At 36.6% G+C, this 27,062-nt stretch overlaps 1 protein-coding gene across 2 annotated transcripts in view; it reads right to left on the reverse strand.

Moving 5' to 3' along the window:
- Positions 1-2,769: 2,769 nt before the first annotated feature.
- The window catches only part of sestd1 (SEC14 and spectrin domains 1), an 84,129-nt gene continuing 59,836 nt past the window's right edge, over positions 2,770-27,062 (reverse strand). The window contains exons 9-19 of one of the 2 annotated variants that reach the window (XM_052016534.1): positions 23,220-23,275; positions 22,483-22,694; positions 19,234-19,356; positions 11,451-11,645; positions 11,007-11,121; positions 9,490-9,649; positions 8,702-8,783; positions 8,451-8,573; positions 6,609-6,800; positions 4,779-4,912; positions 2,770-3,799 (exon numbers count right to left, since the gene is read on the reverse strand). In XM_052016534.1, coding sequence (XP_051872494.1) covers positions 3,676-3,799; positions 4,779-4,912; positions 6,609-6,800; positions 8,451-8,573; positions 8,702-8,783; positions 9,490-9,649; positions 11,007-11,121; positions 11,451-11,645; positions 19,234-19,356; positions 22,483-22,694; positions 23,220-23,275 — 1,516 coding nt within the window. In that variant the 3' untranslated portion in view covers positions 2,770-3,675. The remainder of the gene's footprint in view (positions 3,800-4,778; positions 4,913-6,608; positions 6,801-8,450; positions 8,574-8,701; positions 8,784-9,489; positions 9,650-11,006; positions 11,122-11,450; positions 11,646-19,233; positions 19,357-22,482; positions 22,695-23,219; positions 23,276-27,062) is intronic. The other variant, XM_052016528.1, reaches the window with a different exon arrangement.

Raw genomic sequence — 27,062 nt, forward strand, 5'->3', positions numbered from 1 at the left:
ATGATAATGAGCTGTTGTTGTACCAGTAGCCAATGCAGTCAACAAGTAGAGCTGATAGATGGGAGCATATTTATAGAGGTTGGTAGAGAGGCCACCAAGGAAATCACAAAAACAGCTGAGACTGAAAGTAACACATCAATGGATTGGAGGATCACTCTTGCTTGAAAATGGACTGCACTAAATATGGTTGTTTCAGTATTATCTGTTCTTGAAGACAAAAGAGATTGCAGATGCTGGAATGTTGAACAAAAATCAGAATGCTGGAAGAACTCAGTGGGTCAAGCAGCATCTGTGGGGGCAAAAGGCAGATGTTGATGTTCAGGTTTCAGACCCTGCATCAGGACTGAGAGAGAAGAGGAAAGATGGCCAGCAGTGCAAGGAGGGGATGGGTGGGTGGGATAAATGAGGTGACCGTTTTGTGGAGCATGAGCACTCTGTCTGCAGTGGTCATCTCAAACTTCTGATTGCATATAGTTTTAATTCTGCTTCCCTTTCCCACACTGTCAAGTCCCTCCTCAACCTTCTCCATTGCTATGGAAAGGCCAAATGCAAATTGGAAGAACATCACATATTCCCCATCTGGTTCCACCTATTACCTACCATCCTCTGTCCCACTCACCTTATGGGCATAATAAACAAAAGATTGGTAGTTAACCAAAATCACATTAAGTGGACAAATATCTTGCACTTTAACAGCCTAGATGGAGGCTTTATAACATCATTTCCACAGAACAGCAAAATGTCTTGGTACCATGCTGTGGTGTAGAAATGGGAATTTACCTTTATTGACATTAATTATATATCCATAAAAAGGGTAAGAAGATTATCGAATCATTCATCAAACCTCCGAAATACAGTAGTCTTGGCTCAGGTTTCCTTAATGAAACAAACCCAGTATCTCACTTACTATTATCGTCATCTATTGTTACCAGGTCTGGTCTACAGGTGATCCCACACCTACATGATTGTTTTTCTAAAGGAGATTCAGTGGTATTGGATAATGGAAAAGAGCATCCTCAAACAAGAGTGACCACGATCTCAATATTGAATTCTGTCATGACAAAGAAACACCAAGCCCAGTCCTCTGTGGGAGATCATCACATAGACTGATTAATAAATAGCGTAAATGCTACGAAACACTCAACATTCAGACTCCTCCATCACTGTCGCAGAAATACTGTTCCATTGGCAGGAAATACATACATGTTCTTACCTTAGGGATAAAGGTAAGATGGCTTACAATATCTGAAACACATAAATTGTATGTGCCTCAAACCATATCCCTCATTTGTAGCACTAAATGGTTGCGGCAACTTGTTGTACTCAGTTTCAAAAATTTAGTTCCACTGAAGTTTCCAGCATTGAATTTGGGACCAAGGCCGCCACATAGGTATTTAGTGCAACCAATCAATGAATTTTTAGCCAATATTCTCTTCTGTGAATATGGATTTAAAGTAACCAATTTGCAGCAACCATTCTGGAATAAATTAACATAATATTAGCTTTCAACTTTGTATCTTACACATGTGCTTAAGTTGCAAAACCGTGGCAATTCCAGGAAGTGCTGGTACACCTGCTCTCCAAAAGAAAACTGGAGTTGTGATTAAGGTCTAAAGTTGCTGAAGCTGATGTTAAGCCAGAGTGCTGTAAAGAATGAGAAAGATTGTGAGCTGGCACTTAGCCTGGGTATCCTCCATAGGTATATACTGCAGAAATGCTCAGCAATCTTGAAACCTGGATTTGTTTTCCTTTTACCATGCTGCCAGGACACTGAAGCCTTCTTTACCTTGCCAGGTTTGACAAGTGTTCAACTATACATACCTCATTGGACTCTCATATACTTCGTTTTTGGCTTCATTTTCTTTCATTAGAGCCTCCCTATCTTGCAACATCGTCATTTACGTTGCTTAATCAGGCTTTTAAAAAGATACAAAGAAACCCTGTTGATGTGGTTATAAAACTACACAATGATCATCTTTACTGATTGATCCAAGTAAATGTGTCATTCTATACAGTCCACTTAATACAAAATAGTTTATCAATTTGAATAATCTCACCTTACTAAGTGGCAACTTGTTCTGACTTTGGAAATTCAGTAGAAATATCCTGAAGAAGGTTATGATCCAGATCACAAGGAGGTGAATTATTAAACTTCTGGATCATGTTATTATATAAATAGCTACAAGCCAACTCCCACGAAAGAAAGATATTGATAATGAGCATGAGCATTACAGATATCACAAAACCTCAGACAGTATTGACAGTAGACCCAAATTCATAACTATTTTCCTTTATATGAGCCTCCTTCATTGATCATTTTATATGATCTTCATAAGAATTTAGCAGTATTGAATAGAGGACTAATTTTCCTTCAGTTCCCTAAGCTAGAAGCAAAGCCATAGGGTTCAAAACAGAAAGCTTCTTTGTCCATTAATGGTTTCAGCTCATCTGGCGGGTACTCCCAGCATCCAAATTCTCATTCTATTTATGCAAGAGACCTCTGACCTAAAATTAGAAGTCAGCTGTCTCAGGTTTCTTTTTAGTATTTCCATTCTGTTGAAATCATGACTCACTGTAATGCTTCCTGTTCCAGTTCGATCTCCATAGGCTGTCCTTCCTCATATCTAGTAAAATCCACATTTGACATCACCTATTACTTCTTGATTTACAATTCAACTGAGAACATTGCAAACCATGTCCCTTATGCAGGTTTCTTAATTAATAGAATCCCAATTCATGATGGTAGGAAGGAGAAGGACATCAGTAATACACAGTGTACATGTTGGATTTTATTTTGCAAGGATGAGAATCTTAACCTCCCAATGCAAAATTTCTTCTTAAAATTCGTTGTCAAAACAAATACAGTTGTTTATTTATATTTTTTTTTAAAAGCTCCTTATCCACAAGTATCATTTAATCTGTAATTAGTATAATATGCAAAACAAATTATGTTTTGAAAAAATGAAGAAATACATCAATGGCAATATGTGTACATTTCTTATTGGCACAAACTAAAGCAGCAACTTTAAAAAAAAATCAAAAATTAAGACATAACTACAAGGGAAACATTTTATCAACATCTACTAACATGAATATTAAAAGCCTAAAAGTTCCACAGCACCTGTCTAAGAACAGTAAAAGGTAACTGCTTAGTGCATGGACACTCTAAAAGATTTTATAGCACCATTAAGCTTTTGTGCCAACCACCAAAATAATAGTTGACAAGACTGTAAAGCTCTAGGGGTAGGAATTCAGTTCAGTGCAATGCTTCATATTTCACTCTTATGTTATTCTCAGATCTTAGTATCATTGCAGCATTTGTCAATATGGCTTCTACAGTCAAAGCTGACAATGGCCTGTCTTCAAATGCAAGTTGCAGAATATGTATGTACTGAGTCTGTGTTTCCCAGAATGGCAGATATATTTGTATCATAATTCTAGACATATAATGCACATTAGGGATATCAGCCTTATTTTCCAATGCACAACAGTGCACATTAATTTACAAAAATTGCTTCAAGGTCCATTATCAATCCTTTACTTAGTATGTATACCTGGACTGTGGATCCACTTCCAATATAAGGTGGTGTCATAATACGCAAAACAAATTTTAATATCTGAGTGTTGCACTGGGAAGGCGACTCCATACTCCGAACAACCATAAGAACCAATTCGTTAACTGTCATGTGACACTGGTTCTAGAGTTTGTGGCTTCTTCTGGCTGACCACTCTCATTTTTTCACGAATATGTTCTGCTGTCGAGGCTGTGTCACTTGGACTTCCAAAGTATTGTTCAGTTCTGGAAATGTAAAATATTATGTTTAAATTTGGAAAAACAGAATCACTGAACTAAAAAGTGAATGAAACTTTGATGCCTGAAGTATTTCAGACAATCCATCTTGCATTGGCTAAGGATTATTGGTCAATTACAGGGGAATGGGGGGGAAAAAAAATCAGCCATGATTGAATGGCAGAGTAGACCTGATGGGCCAAATGGCCTAATTCCACTCCTATATCTTATGGTATTATGTTTCAAATCAAGGTAACAAAGCACAAATTATCATTTGTTATTCCACAGTGTCAACAAATTCTCCACAGTATGTACTCTGCAAGTCAGATATCTAATTTACATTCAACTGTCAAAAGTTTTATTTCTGCTTTTGTTACTTCACAGTTATTTCTCCAAAATCCTTCCTATCAATCTCCATAAACCAAGCTTCTTAAAACTCAACTTCTCTCCAAGTATCCTGTCCTAAACGATCCATATTAAACCTGTATATAATGAACTACACTTGTCGTCTAACTACAAATACAATTTTTGTAATAACTTCTATAAATCACTCCATGGGTTTGCCTACATTATCTCTGCAAAGTATTTTTCTATTCTCTCCAACATGCTTCAGTTCTCAAAGTCTGGCATTTTTCCACTTCTTCCACCCAGCATGGTAGGCTGATTTTTCAGCTGTCTTGGTCCTACTCTTTGTAAATTGTTCTCCAAGGGGCTCAGAGAATTTAACCAAACTTCTAACTTCCCTGCTCTCCAATAATGACCCGCCATTTATTTATTTGTTTATTTAAACTATTTTCCCTCTCTTTTACTGTAAAGAGCCTTGGAACATCTTCAACATTATAAGCATCTAAAAACTGCTTTTATTTAAAAAAAAACCTTGAAGATCAGAAAAATAAATGCACTTACTCTATCCTATACATGCTATAGTGTTCAATAACTGATAAATATTGCCTTAACTGAACAATATGGCAACAAAGCAAAATCTTACCCATCAGGGTAAATTACAGGCACTGTTAGTCTGTCTAATAAAGATTTTCCAGTTGCTTCAACTTCATCAAATTTTTCTAGAAGTTCCTTCCAGGCTTCAGTTTGCTCTTCTAATTGGGAATTATCCTTTAGTATCTGAAGAAAAAAAGTTGTTAATTGCAAAGTAAAGTAGTTGCATCACCATTCTCTGAGTAAAATTGCAGTTATTTCTAATTAAGAAATACATTGATGTTGTTAGTTGGAAAAAATAAAATTTTAGATTTTATGTTTTTGTTTCTTAAAAAACATGGACTCTTCAAGTAGGTTTGACTGCAAAGACGTACTAGGCTAGATTGCATTGATGGCTGGCTGGCAGTTCCATAGAGAAAGACAAGCTATGGTGTGTCAGCTCATTCTAGATTGTCTGGCCTCTCAGCTTCATGCAAGCTATGATTGGCACACAAGTGGTGACCCCATGCATGTGTAAGGGGGTCACAGACCTTCATTTAAAAGATAAGTAAAACTACATGTTCATCATAGATATTTAGAAACTGTGGAAAAGGCCTTCTGACAGACCAATCTATCAGTTTGCACTACCTGAGGATGACTCGTTGGTCACAGACTACCCTGCTCTATAGAGTGGCTGCAGCAATTGGGCTTCAAGAACCTCAGGAACCGCACAGCTGCAAAACTATAATGGCAAGGATTCCATTGGAGGCTAACACAAACCATGAGTGGGCCCAAAATAATCTGCCCCTACATGATTTATAGACCACTGTAATACTCCATCACCAGGATTCAATTTGTCAGCTACTTGCTAATGTTCAAGCACCAAGCAAACTAAAAAAAAAATTAAACATAGACTGCAGCAATGTATGTAGGGACACAGTTATGACACTGTGTGGAAACAAAATTGAACACACAAATTTAACAATTGGCAATGTAAAGATGAATGTTGTGTGAAAATTTCAATATTAAAATGTCATTTCATTTACATGGAATAAAGATTGGCTGACACATTGAAAAAAAGAGGTTATGTCAAATTTTCTTTTCTCTGGGCAAATGGAAACTAAGTTTATTGAACAATTAATAATTATTGTTTAACCAAATTCTTGTAGGTTCACTAAGGTGGAGCGGGTATTTATGAGACAAATTAAAGATGTGCTTCTCATTTTTCCATTCTCTGAAGAATGCTGACTCTCTTTGCAAGTACTAATGGACACTGGTAACAATTGCTATCATCAGTCATTTAACAGACTTTATTCACACAAGAAACTACACTCCATTCCATCTGCTTCAGCAAATGATTGAAACTGGAGCAATGGAATTGAAACAACATTATTTGAAAAAACCTTGAAAAAATTTCAAAGACAGTTACTAGGAAACAAGCACTTTCTTAATAGCTCACGATACTGGAGCATCTCTTCCACACAATGTAAATTTGAATAGGCAGTTATTGTGCATGATAATGACACTGATTCATATAAAGCAGGAACATTCCTCTGGCTATTGCTAGTTAGCCAATTTCAGTCTTAACATCACAATAGTCTGGAAGTACAAATTGCCTCAATTGCTGAGGTCAGAACAAGAAAAAACTGATCACAAAGGTTTTCCATTTTTGATTAGCACCTTGTGTCTGTTTCTGCAAAGTACACACACAAATGGCAGGTGAGAACAGAATCAACCTCAGATATAAAGCACACTCAGATAAACAGTATGCTAATAATCATTGGCCAAGTTCATAAATGCTCCTAGATGACTATGGCAGTCATTAAACTGGGTTGAGAAAAAAATCAGAATCACTATGGTGCATTCAAATACCCAAGATAAAAATTAAATAAGTCACACAAGCCTTTTCAGCAGCTAAGTTGAATGTGTAACCCAAATTCAGTCTGTGAATCCGTTCCTCTGATGTCACTGTAAACTGTTTCCAGACTCTGTTCAGTCTTGGTAGTGTCTCTCCTGAGGACCTTGTGGTGCATCGTAGAGATTGGCACAGCACCACTGTCGCCTGCAGCAACTGTCTCCCATAATCGTAGGTGCTCTACATACAGTGTATCATTAAATGAGATAGAAAACAATGTTATTTATAGTACAATTGATGTTAACTTATTTTATAAAATCAGTATTAAAAACTGGAACAGATAAATTTTTAAGTGATCACTCTCACAAAATATTTCATTTTATTTAAAGAACAATTTGTTCTTTACAAGGTTAGCATAATTCACATATGCTAAATTGTCAAGAGTATCAATGGTCTGTTAACATTACTTCTTTCTTCACCCTACCAAGGTATTTGTCCACTTTTTGTTCTTTTAACTCATTTTCACTGCATAAAGGGATGATTTCTACACATCAGCCAACATATTTTCATCCACATTAAAAAGAAAATTTACATGTCATTAAAATATTAATGCTCTCTTCATGATAACACTGAGGAAACTCAATTCTCATATTTCATCTTGTACTGTCAAGAGATTGTAGCAGAAACTTGCTGGTTCTGATTGACCGTTTCCTGTGTTTTCATTCTTTGATATTCTCTCACATTGTTCAATTATATTAAAAAATGCTTCTACCTCGCAGTTTCTGGTTCTGATTATGATATTTCAACTTATTTTTTCCTTTCTACTGATTTTTTTAAAAGTGTTTTTGTTCTTTTTTTAATATTCACTACAATTATGAATGAAATGGAAATATTTCCTGTAACCATAGCAAACTGGCAAAATTTAAGAGGTTTCAAGTAGATGTTCAGGAAAAATCAAGAGTTTTCATGCAGTATTCAGCAAAGAAATGCATCAAAAGCATGTTTTACAGTATGCAACAATGAACAGAACCTTGACTTTAAAAAATCCAAGCACATCACATTGTCTTAAATCAAAAGTGCAACAAATGAAGAGAACTTATTGTGCAATCAATTATTCGTTGTATAAGATGCAGATATACGTATACATCAAAATAGAAATGATTCAAAGTTTCCTGCACAAGCCTCTAAATTAATAAGCACTCTTTTAGATGATGTAGACTGAATTAATTGCTCAACAATCATGAGACAAAGCTGGGTAATTATCTTGTAATTATGAACAAACTATTATGCAATATAGCAAGATATTAACAGAAGGATATTTCACTCTTTTAGCAAGAGTTGAATAGACAAACAAAAAGAAAATTCTAAATAGTGCCAGTAGTAATAACTACCCACAGGACCTGTATAATGCCTCTAATGTTGAAAAATATTCCAAGGTACTTCAAAGACACAGAAGGAAGAAATGGGGAAGTTAGAAGGTGTGATCAAAAGTTTGCTCAAAGAATTTGGCTTTAAGGGGGACCATAAAAGAAGAGAATGGAGCTGGAAAAATGGTGAGGTTTGGTGATGGGATTCCAGAACAATAAGTCCAGGTGCACAAGGCATAGTCAGAAAAATGGAGTTAAAAAATTCTCAAAACCCACCTCTTCAACCAATCTCTTGGTCAACCCTTCTAATACCTCCTCCTTTAACGGTGTCCATTTTTCCTTAAGCCTCTGTAAAGCGCCTTGGGAGGTTTTTCTATGATAAAGGCACTATATAAATGAAAGTTGTTTTTTGTTGGTAGCACCCATTATTGACCAGTCAATTATGTCAAATGCTGTATTCAGGTACTTATTTCTTTCCTATTTGAATATAAAGTAGCAAAAACATTAAATGTATCAAACATACCTGGGCAACATCAACAAATTTGCGATGTTTTTCCAAGAGAACTTTGGCTTCCTGTGCATCATCTCCCAGTCTAATGTGTGTCTTCAGAAGGGCTTCCAAAAGCTCACTTAACCATTCAACAGCCTTTTCAAACAGTAGGAGATAAAAGAAACATAATTTAAAACTCATCTATAATATGGTATTTTCCAAAATCAACTTTGATACCCAGTAAATTTACATACCTACCCATCACCCCAAATTCAATGACTTACTTGTGCAGCATCCTCTTCACATTTGAAAAGCTGTACCATCTGAAGCATTTTTAGCCTCCGTACATCCACCATATCTTCACATCTACAAGGTTCATTAGCACAGAAATGAAAAAAAAAGGCATTGATCACATGAACAATTATTCTCTCATATTTGGACCAGCTAATAAATCCCAATCTAATTTTCATGGAATTTAACTGAAAAGTCTCTCCAGAACAAAATCAATTATTATACACGTAACCCACCAAATAAAGAGACTCCATTATCATGCTACAATTAATGCTCTGACTGATTTCAATTTTAGTAACATTAATTTGAAAAATTAACATTACAACATGTGCTTAATTTATTGTAACATTCATAGCATTCAATGCTATTCTAATATTAACAGTCAGCACTAACTGTAAAATACAAACATTTTACAGAACATGAAATAAAAGCAGAAAATTTGGAAACAGCAAATCAGTCAGCACCTGTGGAAAGGAAAACAGAGTTAACATCATCAAAACTTCTAGGGAACTGTAGCAACTGTACACTCCTGCAGTGGATGCCATGAGTTGTCCCAAGCTGAAGCACAATTGCAAAACTGTTTTGAGCAGCTAACTGCAACTTCAAGACTTTCACATTTACGCAGAAATCCAACATATGCAGTTAGGTATTGGGTTATTGCCAACACATCCCCGTAAAACCTGACCATTACATATGTTAAAATGTTTTTTTTAAATATTATTTTATTCCCAATCAACATACAGGAACTTTATAATTTGCACATGGAACTGTTAAATTATACCTTTGCTTTCGAAGCTGCATATCTTCCATTAGGCCTTGAATATGTTCAATATTGTCTTTATTTTCAATGGAAACATCTTTCCCAAATGTCCAAGGAGCTTGGGAAGTCATTTGGTCTAAAAGACCTTGACCTTTTTCCTGTAAATTCTGCAAAGCAGTATCTACAAACAGAAACATGTAAGATTAAATTTCTTACCATCACTGTAGCATCAGGAATGAGACAACAGATAGAAGGAATCCATAGGCATGCTCTCCTTAAAAAAAACTGATTTTTGATGCACAATTTAAGTATTTTCTGCTGTAATGACCTTTTCACCTGACTGGTTGATAATGTAAATGGTTCTATCTCCAAAACTACCTCTTAAAAATTTCCTTTTTATGCCTCACTCAAAAATACCACTCTAGGCCTTGCAATCTACAACTTAGATTTCCTTTCCAAAGCTATTGAATGCTGTTGCCTTCCAATTCTGGCTTCATCTGACGAAGTGTCAATAGTCCAAAAACAAAGCCGTTTTGCTCTCTCCATGATACTACCTGACCTGCTGTGTATTTCCAGCACTTTTTATTTGAGATTTCCAGCATCTGCAGTTTTTTAGCTTTTCAATTGCTTCTCATCTAAAACTCTCTTTACATGTCACAAATCAGGTTTTCAGTTTTTCAGCAGCTGCCAAATGGCCTTAACCAATATCGTGAATGATGTGGCCCATTGCTAGGGTCTGGCAGTGGCTGCAGCAAATGCTGACAGACCAATAGGATTTTATGATCTCCCTCTTCACCTCTAGTTGAACATGATGGAAGTTCAGTAGTAACAAGCTCAATATGTAGTGGCTCCCATTGAGGTTGCTACCACCAGGCTGGGAAGAAGCATGCAGCCAGAGAGAGGGAGAGACAGCAGCTTCTTCCGCATTCAACACGTGATAACAGAGACCATAGTATATAGGTGGTCTGGCCCCCACCACTAATCATGTCAGACAGGTATTGAGCGGCTGCACTCCTCACACTGGCATGTCCAGCACTGACTCTCATGGGCAGCTTCTCCACACCAAATGGGCCGATTCATTGCCGGGTTGATACTAGGTTTCCAGTAGAGTAGTGCATAGCAAGGGGAAGAAGAGTGTACAAAAAAGTTTCCTGGCACAACAGCACTGTTAGTAAAGCATCTTTCTTTATGTAATACTACAATGACCCCTTTTAGGGCTGATTCCATTAGTGCTCTCATTCCTGGGAGCACTTCCTCAGCACTAAGCAAGGTATTAGTGTATAGCAATATCAGGTCACTCCAATAAAGTTCAGTTTCAGCCACAAGGGTTGTTAAACAATTAATTTTTAATTTGCATAAAATGTCTGTGCAAGTCAATATCACAATTAATCTGATGTGTGAAGTTTTATTATTTAACTTGAAGCGATTGATCAACATGGCACAAATAACATAGAGTGCTCAATATATTTGGATTTACTGAATATTTATGGTATTTTAACTGATTTTAAGAAATTATTATACAACTTTCTCCCACTTACCAACACTCTTTAATTTTTCTTCCAAGAGTTTCAAAGTTTGCTGAATGGCAGTTCCATCAGCTGGTGCCACATCAGCACAAAGCATCCCGAGTAACCCATCAAGCTGCTGGGACAACTGTGAAAAATCCATTTACACAACTTAATTTTCAAGTTTGCAGACGTTTTGCACAATATTAATTAATTTGAAACAACAAAAATGAACATTTAAAAAGAATTTTTAACATAAAATCAATAGTAAAAAAAATTATTAAAATACAAGTGCATTATCTTCACAGAAGAATTATATTTTAACTAACTCTATACTTATTTCATTCTTAACAGATCTGTCAATTTTGCAATAACAAATGAGACAGATGAAGTACTGTATGATATCATCCTATAGCATAGAGTTACTTGATATCTGCCCAGAACATGTAAAATATTTTTCATTAACAAGCAGCTTACATCCTGAGCAATACCGTGGAATTCAAGTGCTGTCTGTAGTACATTCTGCCTAAACTCCAGTTGGCTGGCCTGTCGATAGCATACATCACTTAATTGTTGTTGCAACGCCTTTAGTTCAAGCAAATCTTCTTCATCCCCTGCATTCAACAAAGCTGCAATCTGCTGATTAAGCTCTACGTATACTGCAAACCATTCCTGTAAATAAATTGAGAAAGAAATTACAGTAAGAGACACAGAGATCCTACTCCCAAAAATCAAAACACAGTATGCCTTTTTTTTGAGAAAGTCTCAATGATTTTATCTTTTATTTGCTAATTAATAGACAATCATTTTTGCTTATTTTTATTTGCAATTATCTGCTAATGTTATTTGTTAATTTTATATTTGCTAATTATTTGCTAATATTAAAAAACCTGCAAAAGAAAATCTTGCTAGAATTATTAAAAAATTAAAATGTATCATATTTCAATTGCTAATGATGAAAACAAAGTATATACCATCAATTATCCACACTTGAAATTTAACTGACATGTTGAACATTACTAGATCACTGGATGATACAAAACAGGTGCCATTCCACCAAACTGTCTGTTCCAGCTCTTTTGAGAAGTCCCACTCCTCAGCACTTTTCCCAAATTCCCCACATTGTTTTGACCTTCATATCATAATGTAATTTTATTTTGAATACTTCTATCAGATCTACTGATAAAAATGTACTGCCGATCATCCTTCAATCTCCACCTTCTAATGTGAACTCAGCCACTGGAAACAATTTTTTTCTAAAATACCATCGAAACCGTTCATAAACATCCATACTCCAAAAAATTATCCCGATTTATCTTTGGAATCATTCCCATCAATTCTTAGAAATGGACACACCATAGTGGATGGGGCTTGTATCATATTTTAACAGTGAGTAATGTTTAATGAGACAATCAGCTGTCCATGGGATTATGTGCCAAGAGCCCTGCCTGAAACCAGCTGGAGAGTACAATAGAGACACGTCATTCTACTTGGTCTGGACAAACCTAACCTACAAAAGGTCCAGTTCTGGTCCCTTATTAAGTGATCCCAGGACAACATTTATCCCAGAATCCCTTTACACCCAGAATTGGTGAACTTTCACTGACTTCCAAATGGAATCTAAAGTTACCTTGAGAGGTTCCCCTAAATTTGCCAATCAGTGCCTGCTCCAGCAGTTGAGGTTAGCCTCCATTGGCTAACAGGAAAAAGATTCACTGAAAATTATAGCACATAAAGAACTGTGTTCAATGACTCTAACTAGGTATTTGATCATTTTGAGATTTAGTGACAAAGTCAACATTGGTTTGTGCATAGTTTGTGATCCTGTCAATAGTGGCCAATGCAATGGGATACACTGACTGACCTGGCACAAATTAAACACAAATGCAGCTTTTCACATGGTAAAATATGCAAAAGAAATGTATCTCTTTTTTTGAATTTATATTAAATTCTCTTCCACATTACTACAATGAAACTGCCACTGAAGAGTTGAGTGAGATGAAATCTTCTTTGACTTACTGTTCAACAGGTTTCAAACTTTTACCTTTTAAAACGAGGGGCTAACACGAGGGGACATAATTTTAAGGTGATTGGAGGAAGGTATAAGGGGGATGTCAGGGGTAAGTTTTTTTTTTACACAGAGAGTGGTGGGTGCATGGAACACACTGCTTGCTGGCAGAGGTTGTGGGGGCAGATACATTAGGGACATTTAAGAGACTCTTAGATAGACACATGAATGACAGAAAAATAGGGGGCAACGTGGGAGGGAAGAGTTAGATAGATCTTAGAGCAGGATAAAATGTCGGCCCAACATTGTGGGCCGTGCTGTAGTGTTCTATGTTCTAAGATTCTTGGCTACTGAATAGAAATCTGTCTCATGTTTTAACACAGCAGAATGAAGATCCAGAACACTGACAAATATATGTGCGACATTCTACTTCTATTCCACAGTTTCTTTCAACATCATTTCAATATTAATTCCACAATATAACTGCATTTTCATATGAATCATTCTCATAACGTAAATACAAACACAGAAGTGACTGAGAGTGATGATGATGGTACTGCAGTGGACATTGTGCTATGAACTCACAAAAGGAATTTAATGAAGTACCAGGGACAAACTGATTCAGAAAATAGAAGAACATGGTTTTAAGGTTTACTGTTTTTTCCTGACTGAAGCAAAGCATCCAATGAGATCAAACAGGGGATGCATGAAGACCATTCCAAAGCAGGTTGACCTGGTAGTTAAGGAAAGCTATGGTGAAGCTAGTGATGTACATAAAGGCAGTGAATACCAAACAAGATTAGGCAAAACCTCTCAAAATTATGAGTTAGATCACAACCAGAATATTATGTATCGATTTAGGAAGGATGTCAAAACTTGGAGAAGGTACAAAAGGGTTATCCCGGATGATACCCAGGGGCTGTGATTATGAGGAGAGATTGAAAAAATTGAGATTGTTTCCTTAAAGAATGGAAGGTTAATCGAAGACCTAGCAGAGGTATTCAAAATCATGAGTGGTTTTAACAAAGCAAATGGGAAAAAAATCAGTTATTTTGGCAAGTGGGATAGTAACTGAAGTCACATGTTTACAATAATTGACAAAAGAAATAAAAGGGAAGCACGGAGATACTTTTTCACAAAATTTTATCAAGACATCAAATTCACAACATTATCACAAACATTCCCTTTGTTCTCTCCACCCAACCCCATTCTCTGCAACTTTAAGACAAGATATCCTTGTTTTCTAGTTTTCTCTCGTGCTGAAAAAAATCAAGTTGAAGTTTCTCTCTCCACAGATACTTTTGACCTGCCAAGTACAAAAAGCATTTTCTGTTTTTAATACCCAAAAAGACAGTGGTGAGAGGAGATCTCATTTGAATTTGGCCTCCTTCTGTGTTCTAGGATTCCATAAGCATGACCATTTATTGGAAGTGACTCTCCTTTTAGATGTAATTTTTAAAAAATTGATACATTCAATACTGAATTACAACACTTAATTTAATCAGTTCCTGATTAAAGATACTTCCAGCCTAGCTGTCATAAAAATAAACAATGAAATTACATTTTGCATTATGCTGCAATAATCCACACTGCCAATTATCCAAAGACCAAAACTGAATTTCACTATCATTCTGATTAAATAAGAGTTTATCAATATATTATTCAATTACATTTATTTGTAATATATTTTAATGTCACAGTGAGAAATTGAGTAGCAATTAAATTTAAGAATTTCTGCTTTCATATCTTACTAAAACTTAAAAGGGCTTGATTGTCATTCAATTATTTTTTTGATGTCACGAGCATAATATTCTAAGTATAAAGTATATCACTGGTATATATTAAGCAATTCTAATGTCAAGTTCCATTTTCAGAATTGAAATATTTGGGCAATTTTCCATGTCAAATTTCAACCAATGTAATTTTACTAGATTGCAAGGATAATTGGTCATTTTTCTCTATAAGGGTTTTTGAAATCTAAATGTCATGGTAAACTTATACTGAAAAGGAAGGAAGATTTGAAATTAGGTAATACACTGTAAAACTTCTCAGGAGTAGTTCAAATAATGCATATTGTAAACAGTCAGGAGTTCTTGATAAAAATAGATCTGTGCAGCACCAGCTCTAGAACAAAAAACCTTATTGTACAAGTACCTAATTTTAAACAAATTCACAAGGCAAATTGAAAATGGATTATTATGGTTACATGGTTTGTGGTAGTTAAGTTACTAGAGAGGATTCTGAAAGATAAGATATGCATTTGGAAAGACAGGGTTTGATTAGAGATTGTCAGCATGGCTTTGTGTGTGGGAGATCATGTCTCAGGAATCTGAGTTTTTTTGAAGAGATAACCAATATGGATAATGAGGGCAGGGCAGTAGATGTAGTCTATATGAACTTCAGTAAGGCCTTTGATAAGGTTCCACATGGTGGGCTGCTCTGGAAAGTTAGATCACATGGGATCCGGGGGGGAATTAGCCAATAGATACACAATTGACTTGATGGTAGGAAGAGGGTGATGGTGGAAGGTCGTTTTTTGGACTGGAGGCCCGTGATTAGTGGTGTTCCCCAGGGTTGGGGCTAGGTCATTGCTATTTGTCATCTATATCAATGATTTGGATGAGAATGTGTAAGTTATGGTAAGTAAGCTTGCAGATGACACTAAAATAAGTGGCGTTGTTGACAGTGAAGATAGATATCAGGATCTACAGAAGGATTTTGATCAGCTGGGTAAGTAGGCCGAAGAATGGTAAATGGAGTTTAATTATAATAATTGCAAGGTGTTGCATTTAGGGAAGACAAATGAGGGGAGGACTTGCAGAGTGAATGGTAGGGGCCCTGGGGAGTAGAACAGAAGGACCTAGGAGTACAAGTACATGGTTCCCTGAAAGTGGCGTTGCAGGTAGACAGGGTGGTGAAGAAGGCTTTTGGCACGCTGGCCTTCATCAGTTAGGGCACTGAGTATAGAAGTTGGGAGGTTATGTATTGGTATTGGTTTATTATTGTCACTTGTACCGAGGTACAGTGAAAAGCTTGTCTTACAAACCAATCGTACAGGTCAATTCATTACACAGTGCAGTAACATTGAGTTAGTACAAAGTGCATTGATGTAGTACAGGTAAAAACAGTAACAGCACAGAGTAAAGTGTCACAGCTACAGAGAAAGTGCAGTGCAATAACGTGCAAGGTCACAACAAGGTAGATCGTGAGGTCATAGCCATCTCATTGTATAAGGGAACCGTTCAATAGTCTTATCACAGTGGGGTAGAAGCTGTCCTTAAGTCTGGTGGTACGTGCCCTCAGGCACCTGCATCTTCCACCCGATGGAAGAGGAGAGAAGAGAGAATGTCCCGGGTGGGTGGGGTCTTTGATTATGCTGGCTGCTATGTAGCAGTTGTACAAGATGTTGGTGAGGCAGCACTTGGTATACCGTGTTCAGTTTTGGTCACCCTGCTATAGGAAAGCTGTCATTACGCTGGAAAGAGTGCAGAGGAGATTTACAAGGATGTTGCTGAGATCTGAGGGACTGATATACGGAGAGAGGTTGAGCAGGTTGGGACTTCATTCATTGGAGCGTAGCAGAATGACGGGGGGGGGGGATCTTACAGAGGTGTATAAAATCATGAGGGGCATAGATAGGGTGAATGCACACAGCCTTTTTGTCAGGGTTGGGGAATAAAGAACTAGAGGACATAGGTCCAGGGTGAGAAGGGAGAGATTTAATAGGAACCTGAGGGGCAACTTCTTCACACAGAGGGTGGTCAGTATATGGAATGAGCTGCCAGAGAGAGTAGCTGAGGCAGGTACATTAACAACATTTAAAAGGCACTTGGACAGGTACATGGATAGGAAAGGTTTCAAGGGATATGGGCCAAACACAATAAACGAGACTAGCCTGGATGGGGATTTTAGTCGACATGGACCAGTTGGGCCAAAGGGGCTGTTTCCATACTGTATGACTCCATTAGGCTGTTCAGTGTTTAGTTTATAATGATGATTGCAGTCAAAAATAAATAAACTCTCAAGACAATAGTTTGACCAGGCAGTATAGTTAACTGAGGCCAGAACAACCACCAATTTCAGAATACATCACAAAATATGTTTATATTTTAATAAAACTCATTGGATAAACACATTCTCCTTCAAACTGCAGTTTAATTTTATTGTGACAAAAGATGGAAAATGTAGTCTTATTTGACAAATACATAAAATGAATATTTTGAAGAAATGAAACAACACCATTCCCAAACTACTCCAGATCGCCTTGGAAATATGCTACATTCACTAATGAAAGTAACATATTGCAACTAATTTGCCAACTTGCATTTGGAAAATTTAATACCCTCCGTTAACCCATTTTGTACGATGCCAACAATAGACTTATCCTAGCAAACATGACCAAATGAACTTTCTATCTATTTCAACAACAAGCAGTTTTGATGATCTTAATCTCACGGTAAAAAAAGTAAAAGAAAGAATAAATCAACATAAACGTTAAGTTAACCTGCAGCTGATCTGGTGTAATTTGAATATAGTTTTCCTAACACTTAATAAGTAGAGATCACATGGAAACAAAGGGTCTAATAATGTCAAATTCCAACATCCTAATAATGTCTTGTGCATATGGCAGAATCAGAATCAAAATCAGGTTTATTATCACTGACATGTCGTGAAATTTGTTGTTCCGTGGCAGCATTACAGTGCAAGACATAAAAATTACTACAAGTTCCAAAATTAAATAAATAGTGCAAAAGAGGAATAATGAGGTGGTGTTCATGGGGTCATGGACTATTCAAAACTCTGATGGCAGGGGGGAAGAAGCTGTTCCTGAAATGTTGAGTGTGGGTCTTCAGGCTCCTGTGCCTTCTCCCATAACATGAAGAGGGCACAGAAATTCTACAAAATTATGAGCAATTTTACCATTTTGTCTACCATGTCATAATTTTCCTGGGGTGTTATGATGCTCCATACAGGTTATTACTGAAAAAAAACCATAAATTAATAGCAAGATCAAATTTTCTGAATTAATATTCCTGATTACCACAGCCACTTCATCTGTACAGGATGGCACTGCTTCATTATGCAATCACTCAGCATTTGTCTGAGGGTTGAGCATTTTCTAGGAGCTTCACTGAAATCTTAAATCTGATTAAGTAATAAAATAAATGGTTTAACTCCCAAGGGGTTCTGATTTCCCTCTAATGACATTGTTTTATTAAATTTATTGCAACCATGAAATATGGCTGAGTCACAAGCAGTTCAGGAGACAATGCTATGCATACAGGTCCCCTTTAATGCCAAATTATGTATTTACACTATGCAATGATTTCAGTAAAAACACTATTAATCGAGACCTGGATATTTTGTCTGTACATTATTGTAACAAATATCCATGCTATCAGATCAAAGGCCCTATGCCTAAATTTACTCCAATAAAATAATAAACTTATGAATTCCAGCCAACATAGAAGTGTTCATTTTGCTTGACAGAAGATTTGTACTGTTACTGATCTTGATTTTTTCAGATTTTTGAATAGAATTTAGAGTGGAAAAATGAAAAGTGCAATTAATCTGTTCCCAAATAATTTTTTTGAAGAACAATACCACTCTATAATGAAGCAAGTTACATGGCAAGCAAAAGTTATCAATCCTCCAACTTCACCAGTGGTTCAAAATTAAACTTACTGTAGAACTACACTGCCCACAGACTATGCGACTTTTTTTAGACACTTTCAAACAGTGGCTGGCTCTGTGCATGAACACAGTGCCTAGCAGTCTATGATCACTTACTTTATAACATCGTAGTGCACTGTCAAGTATTTTGAATATTAATGGATTCAAAAACTACAATATTATTAAGCTTAAAATTAATTTTGAATCTCAGCATCTGTCAGACACAAGGCTAAGACTCATAAGCATCCCTGTAGTAATCATTTAATAATTTCAAATACGGTTTTTGCTGGATACCAATCTAGTCATTGGGTTTCTGGCCTCCTGTTCCATCTATTTTAGATGGAAAAATTGTGTATTGTAGAAAGGAACATGTATATCGTATCTCCACGATATTTCATCAAAGCAATTTCTTTTTAAATCTCATTATCTTTCCAAAGTTAACTTCTACATCCAAACAGAAATTATAGCTACCATTATTCTTTCAAAAAAAAGAAAACCATCAAGTAGAACTCTTGCATTCTCAAATCTATTAATGCCAAGTACACTTATTTTGTAAAACTTGCAGAACCAATTGCTTACACTGTGCTGACTTTCTATTTCCTCGTGTTTCTGTTGCAAGGCTTGTGAAGCTCGAATAGAATCCCCAATACCCCACTGCGTCCTGAGTTGCTCTGATCCAGGTCCTTCCAGCCAGTTTACAACCTGAAGTGAGAAAATATTTTAGGTGATCTGAATAGCGAACCTTCATCAAGACAAAATTATCCTTAAATATCATTATGCAAAATAGAGAAATGAAAAAAAAAATATGCAGCACAATCTGGCTGAGAAGGCACTAAAAGCAATATATAATTTCACAGTTTCTGCATGTAAGCTGCAAAATTTGTATTTTTAAAACTCTAGGTATTGATTGGTTCTTAAATGACATCTGATGCTTGCATGGACATCTGTGATTCAAATTATACCAGTCATCATCTCAATGATTGCATTAGTGCTCTCACAACCAGTATCCACCAAAAATATGCACAGTAGACTGAATATGATATCAACGTGTATTGCTGATTTGATGGTAGCAAAAATTGGATTTTGGCACAATCAATTTGTGAATTAGTTTATTTTCTTAACCTCTAAATGCCCTTCCCTTTGCAGTAGTGTTTCATTGGAGAGGACAATAGGTCATGCATCATATGAGGTGAATATATCCCTGCAAGAGTGTGTGCAGTGAACTGATAAATCATGTGTGTAATTTCTGACGGAGATAGATGAGGGTGCAGTGATTGAGACGCTAATGGTGCTGTTGGTAGGACATTTGCATTTTGCATCACAGAGCTTCTGCAGCATTGGATCGGGTCCATGGGAATTAACACCTAGTACAATAGACTCTCAACCATCCAGCATCCCGGGGGGGGTTGCATGACTATTGAGAATTGCTGAAAAATATTACTGTACATCACATACTAGTATTCTATGCATAAACCTTTAAATAAATGGCTGAACTACTTGTCACCTCCCAACTCTTTTAAATATCAATGTCTAATACTGCAATTCTATATATTAAGGCTAAACAGCATAAATCTAAAATATAGGAAAAAGAAATCAAATGAACGTCTGTACTCGCCATCACATTGTGCCAAATCTTCAAAGAGGAGGTTGCTGCTAATCAGCCAACAACTGCATTGTCCTTTGGCATTAATGAAAATAAACTAAAACTCATCTTTTCACACTTATTTTCCATCACTTTAAAAGTTCACTGTTTGAGCTTATTTTCATGAAAATAAAACAATCTTATGTCGGCTATCCTGGGCTAGGTTACCACTTAAATTAAAACCACGTAATTATAAATGTCAAAAGGGCAATGTAATTTATTCGCTGTGTTCTGGATACTCTAATGGCATTTCAGCACCAAATTCAAATTTACATTTTTCAAAAAATATGTGAAATTGTTTAATATTAGACATTTTTGCTGGCTGCATGGGAATTCCAGATGCATAAGTACCAGATACTGTAAATGAGTTTACAGTATTGGCACTACAACTATCTCCTGTCATAGTATTCACAGTTTGTAATGGAGACCTTTCCTGGACCCGTGTAGATAGATCACATTTCTCCTGCTCTCCCAAGGCCTCCAATGCAGCTTTGAAAAATCCTGCAGCCCCCACTCTCCCACATAGAGCTGTTCTTTATTGTCTCAAGGTCAGACTGCGTCATAGAACACCTGCCAGCACCTGCTACATCTGCAATGCAACCCAATTTTAAGTGTAGATGAGCTTAAAATAATACTAGTCACCCACAATGTTAACCCCATGCCAAAGTGTCTTGATACAGTTGCATGTAAAACTCATGCAAATAAGCAGAATTGTTGTACTGTCTACATCAGGAAAAATGCAAATATATATTATATTATATGCATATAAATATTTATAACACAGCAGGATTCTACATTGTTTTTGTGCACTAGTAAATTTAGCCATTAACTCTTAAGATGACTATTTTTAGTTTCACTTCAGCTGTTCGGACTGAAGAATCTAATCGATAAAGACAACAATTGTTTACAAAATCAGAAAGTTAATAGTGCACCAAAATCCAATTTTGCCAGTTGTAATACAATTGCGCGAGAAGTCTAGGCAATGAAATTCTGATTTTACAACAATCAGAGCATCTTTTCAGAATATACAAGACTCTTGGAAGATTTATTTAACATTTAAAATACTTCATAATTACATACGAGATCTTTTATTTATTGTCAATTGTCTGGATCTATTCTATGGGTAACACTATTAAGTAACCTGCAGGTCAGCTAGTCTAAAAGATCATAGCGTGTTGAGTATTCAGCACTTTCATGTGTCATTCCCAATTTAAATCAAAGCAATGATTAATAAGGTTCCAGTTCCCAAGATACTAAGTAATCATTGTCAACTACTCCTGACAATGAAAGGTTAAAATAAACAAACTTACATGCTAGATGTTTTTAAGTACTATAACAGAAATCTTGAAACGTATGAACATTTTACCTGCACAATAAACTGAATGTTGTTGTTATCACCAATCCTCAATGCTTTCAAGGCTCAGCTCTACCAAAAATCTGGAAACTGCATCCGATGCTGGATGAAGTACCACTGAAGCATCACTCTGTCCTTACTGATCTACATTTACTCTCACACTGTCTTAAACTTAAGAACTGCCTGATTTTAAACTACTCCATGGATTAATCTCTCCTTATTGCTGAGCTTCTTTGAACCCTCCCTCTCCCAAAATACCTGTTTCTTTTAATTCTAACCTTTTCTGCTTGCTTGGCTTCATCATTAAAATGCCATCAGTTGCAGGGATTGGAACACGTTCACTAAATCCCTCTATCATCTTCTTCTCCTTTAAGTGCTTTCCACAAATGTGATATATGTGGATATTCGGAAAGCTTTTGTAAAAGTATCCCCAAAGAGTCCAAGTAAAACATAATCATGCACTCTGAGGTGTCACTAAAAAAAAGTGAAGGTCCCGAGAGGAAAAATCACAGCAACAAATGGCAAGTGAGGAAAAGAGGAAGTGAGAATGAAGAAAGGAAAGAAAGGACAAAGGTTAGTACTTGGTTGAATTTTCTTCGCAGTTATATATGAGATTTGAACAGTGGCACGGAATACAATCTTAAAATTTGCTGATCACATAAAACTAAGTTCGACAGACAGAGAGGAAGGCAAACAGGTTGGTCAATTTGAGAGGTGGGTCACAAATAGAGTTTGACTCTAATCAGAAATCTCTTTTGGCTGTAGAATTCAATTCGATGAACAGCAAACCAAATGACTACATTTTGCTGAAACATTGGTAATTATTGCTCACCTGCATAACTTTTTGTTGTATCTCCTCAAGTTGAGTACGTTTACTACGCTGTCTGCAGACCTCTTGATATCGAGTATACTGCTCTCGTAGAGAATCCAGTAGTTTTACAACTTTGGGCTGAGCTAACAACTCATCATCCATTGGGGACCATGACATGCCTCCTTCTAATCCATTAAAGCGCCGCTGTTGCAACTCTGATAGCAGTTCATGACCTTCAGAGCAAGGTTAGAAAATATTTAAATACTAAATGTGTAATTCAGTCTCACAATATATAATCACATCAAAGCATCATTTACTTGAAAATTGAAATATTAAATTTCTAAAAAGGTAATTAATGGACACCATGATTAAGGAGGTATTTGCTCAGGCAGAGAATATTTTCTTATAAGGCTAATGGCTGCTGCCTTCTTACATAATTCAGTCACTAAATCTAAATCAGGTTGTGAAAATTTCCTGTTTGCATGCAACTTATGTCTTCATCAGCAAAAGCTTCAGAACAGTAAAATGGTAGGTATCCCACTGTACAAGACTTCAGAAAACTTCAGCAAATCTGCACAAACTTTAAATCAAGTGCAGGGGAGAATATAGTGGGTCACATTGCAATTTATTATATATTGGACCAACAATGAAACTGCTTCTCTATCTCACTAAAACAAATACACAGGTAGAACTTGACTTACTTTTCACAAAATTGATATTAAAATATCTTAAAATGCACATATATTACCAAAAACTACCTGTTTGCAAAACCGTTTCTGGATCCACGGAAGGAAGAAAACTGTACTCTACAGGTCTGCAAATTTTAAAAGAGAGATAATCTTTTTAGATGCCATTCGGGGTACAAAACAAAAATGATAGAAGCACCAGTTATGGACCTTTACGATTTTGGTTTGGCCTTGGAAATCTCTAAAGTTTACCCCCATCTAGTGACAACAATAGATACTGCATCATTTACTATGTACTAAGTTAGTCTGACTTCAGTAAGTTTAAATACAAGGATAATTTGAGGTTTAAAAGTATCTAGCTTAGGTTTGAAAATATACTTGACCTGAAACTAAAGTAGTATATTGCAAGATGGTCTTGAGAACAACAATGCATGAAAGCAAAATACTCAAGATGCTTGTAATCTGAAATAAACATAAAATGCTAGAAATATTCAGCTGGTCAATGGAGAGAATATAGTGAACAGAAAAGAGTTAATGTGTCAGGCCAATTGCCTATCAAGGACTATTAACATAAAACACTAACATGGAACTTGCTCAGAGGTGCTTGTAGCTCACTGATGAACCACTTGCATTTCCCAGTGCAAGCTTCAGGAAGTTTAAACAAGAAGTCCTGAACTCATTGGCAGCATTTGCTTGGGGATTTGTCAAAATGCACTCCAATGTTGGACTCCCACAAACTTGCTACAATTCCTCTACACACACACTGGGGAATTGCTGAAACTACGCCAGGTTAGACTTGGTGCAGGAACAAAGAGTCCTTTCATTGCAGAGGAGTGTAATGGCTGCAACTCTCAAGGGTAAATATGATACAATTGGTTTTTGAATTAACGGTGTTTACTTAAATTTTCCTGATTAATTAAAAAGGTTAAGTTCTTAATTAAAAAATAGTTAAGAACATAGGAAACAGGAGCAGGAGTAAGCTAGTCAGCCCTCAAACCTGCTTTACCATCCAATAAAATCAGGGCTCATCTAAATCTTGGCCTCAATGTCTCTTTCCCCACACTCCCCATACCCATAGACTCCCATGCAGTTCGTATCTCTGAAAATCTGTGCTTTTAACATATTCAACAATTTGTCCTCCACGGTTTTCTGGAAATCAGAATTCCAAAGATTCATGACTCTGAGAGAAGTAATTCCACTTCATCCCCCTCTTAAACTCTGCCTCCTAGTTCTAAAAAAAATCCCAGCTGGAAATATTAATTCAGAAACTTAATAAGACTACCTCTCATTCCAAGCACAACCTTCTCAATCTTTCATCATATATCAACCCCTTCATCCCAGGAAACAATCAAGTGAACCTGCTTTATACTGCCTCCAATGCAAGTATGTTCTTCCTTAGATATGGAAACCAAAACTGTAAGCAGTACTTCAGGTGCAGTCTCACCAGCACCTCGTAACGTTGGGTCAAATTTCCTCCTTTTATACTCCATGGTTCTGGAATTGTTCTGGCCCACTCACGTTAAGATATTATGTCTTGCAAGGCTCTTCCACCACTCGTGACCATTGAGAATTGGAAAAATCTCTGGCAGTAAGTCAACACCGACACATCTAGAAAAAGTCTGTGTTTATCACACGTCTGCACGCTGCTGGCAGCAAATACTGGCACATTTTTATTTCTCTCACACAGATGCTGTTTGACCTACAGAACATTCCTAGCAACTTCTGTTTTTATTCAGTAACTGTATATAATACTGTTTGCACAGTAAAGCAAAGGTTTAATAATGCACTGTAAATTTCAGTTGGTACCAGCTTATAATGAGAATTGATACAAGATTTTCAAGATAAATTGAGAATGCAATGGGTCTGTCAACTTCTGAAGATCAATTAACCCAATTTATGAGTCTCTATTCAAAATGGTAAATTATCTTTTCTCTTTTCATCTGTTGAAGGACTAGCTGTATACTTCCAGTATTCTCATTTTTTCCTTATCTCCTTATCCGAAATGTTTAACAATGAAGTTAGAAATGAGCAAATTATAAATATAGATGTCAATCATTTAATACATTTTTCACTCATGGAGAAGATCACAAGGAAAATCCATAGAAATGAGCAGGATAAAATATTTTTGAAACCAATGAATGTGTCCTTTAGAGAGAAGTTGAGAGATATGGTGAACAGATGCATTGGCTGGGTTGATTTATGAAAGAGTGTTACGAACCAGCAACAAAAGAAACACACCGTCATGATTCAGTGTTAAAAACTACTTTATTAATAGCTACTTATGATAATAAGAAAAATAAAAGTAAAAATGTTAGAATGTTAGAAGTAATAATGTTAGAATCTTAAACATTAACCCCAAAACTAAACTCCTAGTGTGTGTGTGGCAAACTCCCAAACTCCAAGTCCATGAATTGTTCTTAAAGTTCAGTTCAGCAAGCCATAAGCTGAAACGTGAGCAAAGGCTTCTTCAACAACCACCGTTGACTGAAGGCAAAACGTAGATGTAGAGAAAAAATAGAGAGTAATTACGAAATCCAAATGGTCCACATTGGAACCCAAATGACACCTCAGTGTTTACTCAGCAGTGACCACTCCACCACATCTGCCTCACCCCGAAAGGCTCTCGAATCGTGGCCATCCACACAAATACCTGTTTCCTTCTACAGGTCAACAACAAAGTGACCTCCACTGCTTTGTTCCGAAGTACCTGCCACCCCGAAAAGCATCCGAGATGTGGCCATCCACACAAATACCCGTTTCCCTCTAAAGGTTAACGACAAAGTGGACTCCACTGGATTTCTCCAAAAATCCATACGTGGATTGTAGTGACAGGCACAGTTACTGTTTCTCATCCATCGATAGAGAAACTAGCAGGCTGGTGTCTCTTTCTTTCTCTCTCTCTCTCTCCGCTGACTGCTCCAAAAACATCATTATGTCCTTTATCTTCTGTTGACGTAAGCACGCCGCACACACACACACACACACACACACACACACACACCACTATGCTCTATCTTAAAGGGACATTCACCAATAGTAACCTAGCCCTTAACAAAGAGAAATAATTTGTTGTTATTAATGACATTGGTCTGCTCTTGAAAATAATGGTGCTGTGATTTAGTACAGTATTCACTTTCATTTATTAAAAATTAATCCAGACTGAATATTATATTACTGATGAGTGACTGCCTATTAAGTGGTTTAATAATATGGTTGGGCTAGGCTCACATGTAATTTGTCTCGGCTGATATTAATACTATTCCTTTATCACATGTCCACATTCCCACCAAATCCCAATATCCTTTGATCCCCACAGCATCCAAAAGTTAATCAATCTCAGGCCTGACAAAACCCAATGACTGAACGACCACAGCCCTCTTAGGGTAGAAATTTTTAAGGATTCACAGTCCTCTGAGAAGAGAAGGTGGAAGGGTGTGAAGTTGGGGATTTCAGATTAGCTTATTGTCATATATACCAGAGTGTCATCAGCGAACTTAAAGATCGACTTGGTGCTGTATCTGGCCACAAAGCCATGGGCATACAGGAAGCAGAGCAGTGGACTGAGAATGCAACCCTGGGGAGCACCAGTGTTAAGGGTCAGGGTGGATGAAATCTTATTACCAATTCTAACCAACTAAGGTCTGCCAGTCAGAAAATCTAGAAGCCAGTTGCAGATGGGGGCCACACAGGCAAGGTCCAAGAGTTAGGAGACAAGCTTATTATGCATTATGGTGATGAAGGCTAAGCTGTAATCAATGAATAGCATCCTGACATATGTATTATTGTTGAGGCGATCCAGAGCTGAATGTAATCTAAGGGAGATAGCCTCCTCTGTTGACTATGTTTCCTATATGCAAATTGCTGGGGAATGTTTGAAGTAGAATTGACTCCATGTTTATGAACTCCAAGAGGCTT

The sequence above is a fragment of the Pristis pectinata genome, chromosome 1, assembly GCF_009764475.1.
Source record: "Pristis pectinata isolate sPriPec2 chromosome 1, sPriPec2.1.pri, whole genome shotgun sequence".
Classification (NCBI taxonomy): Eukaryota; Metazoa; Chordata; class Chondrichthyes; order Rhinopristiformes; family Pristidae; genus Pristis; species Pristis pectinata.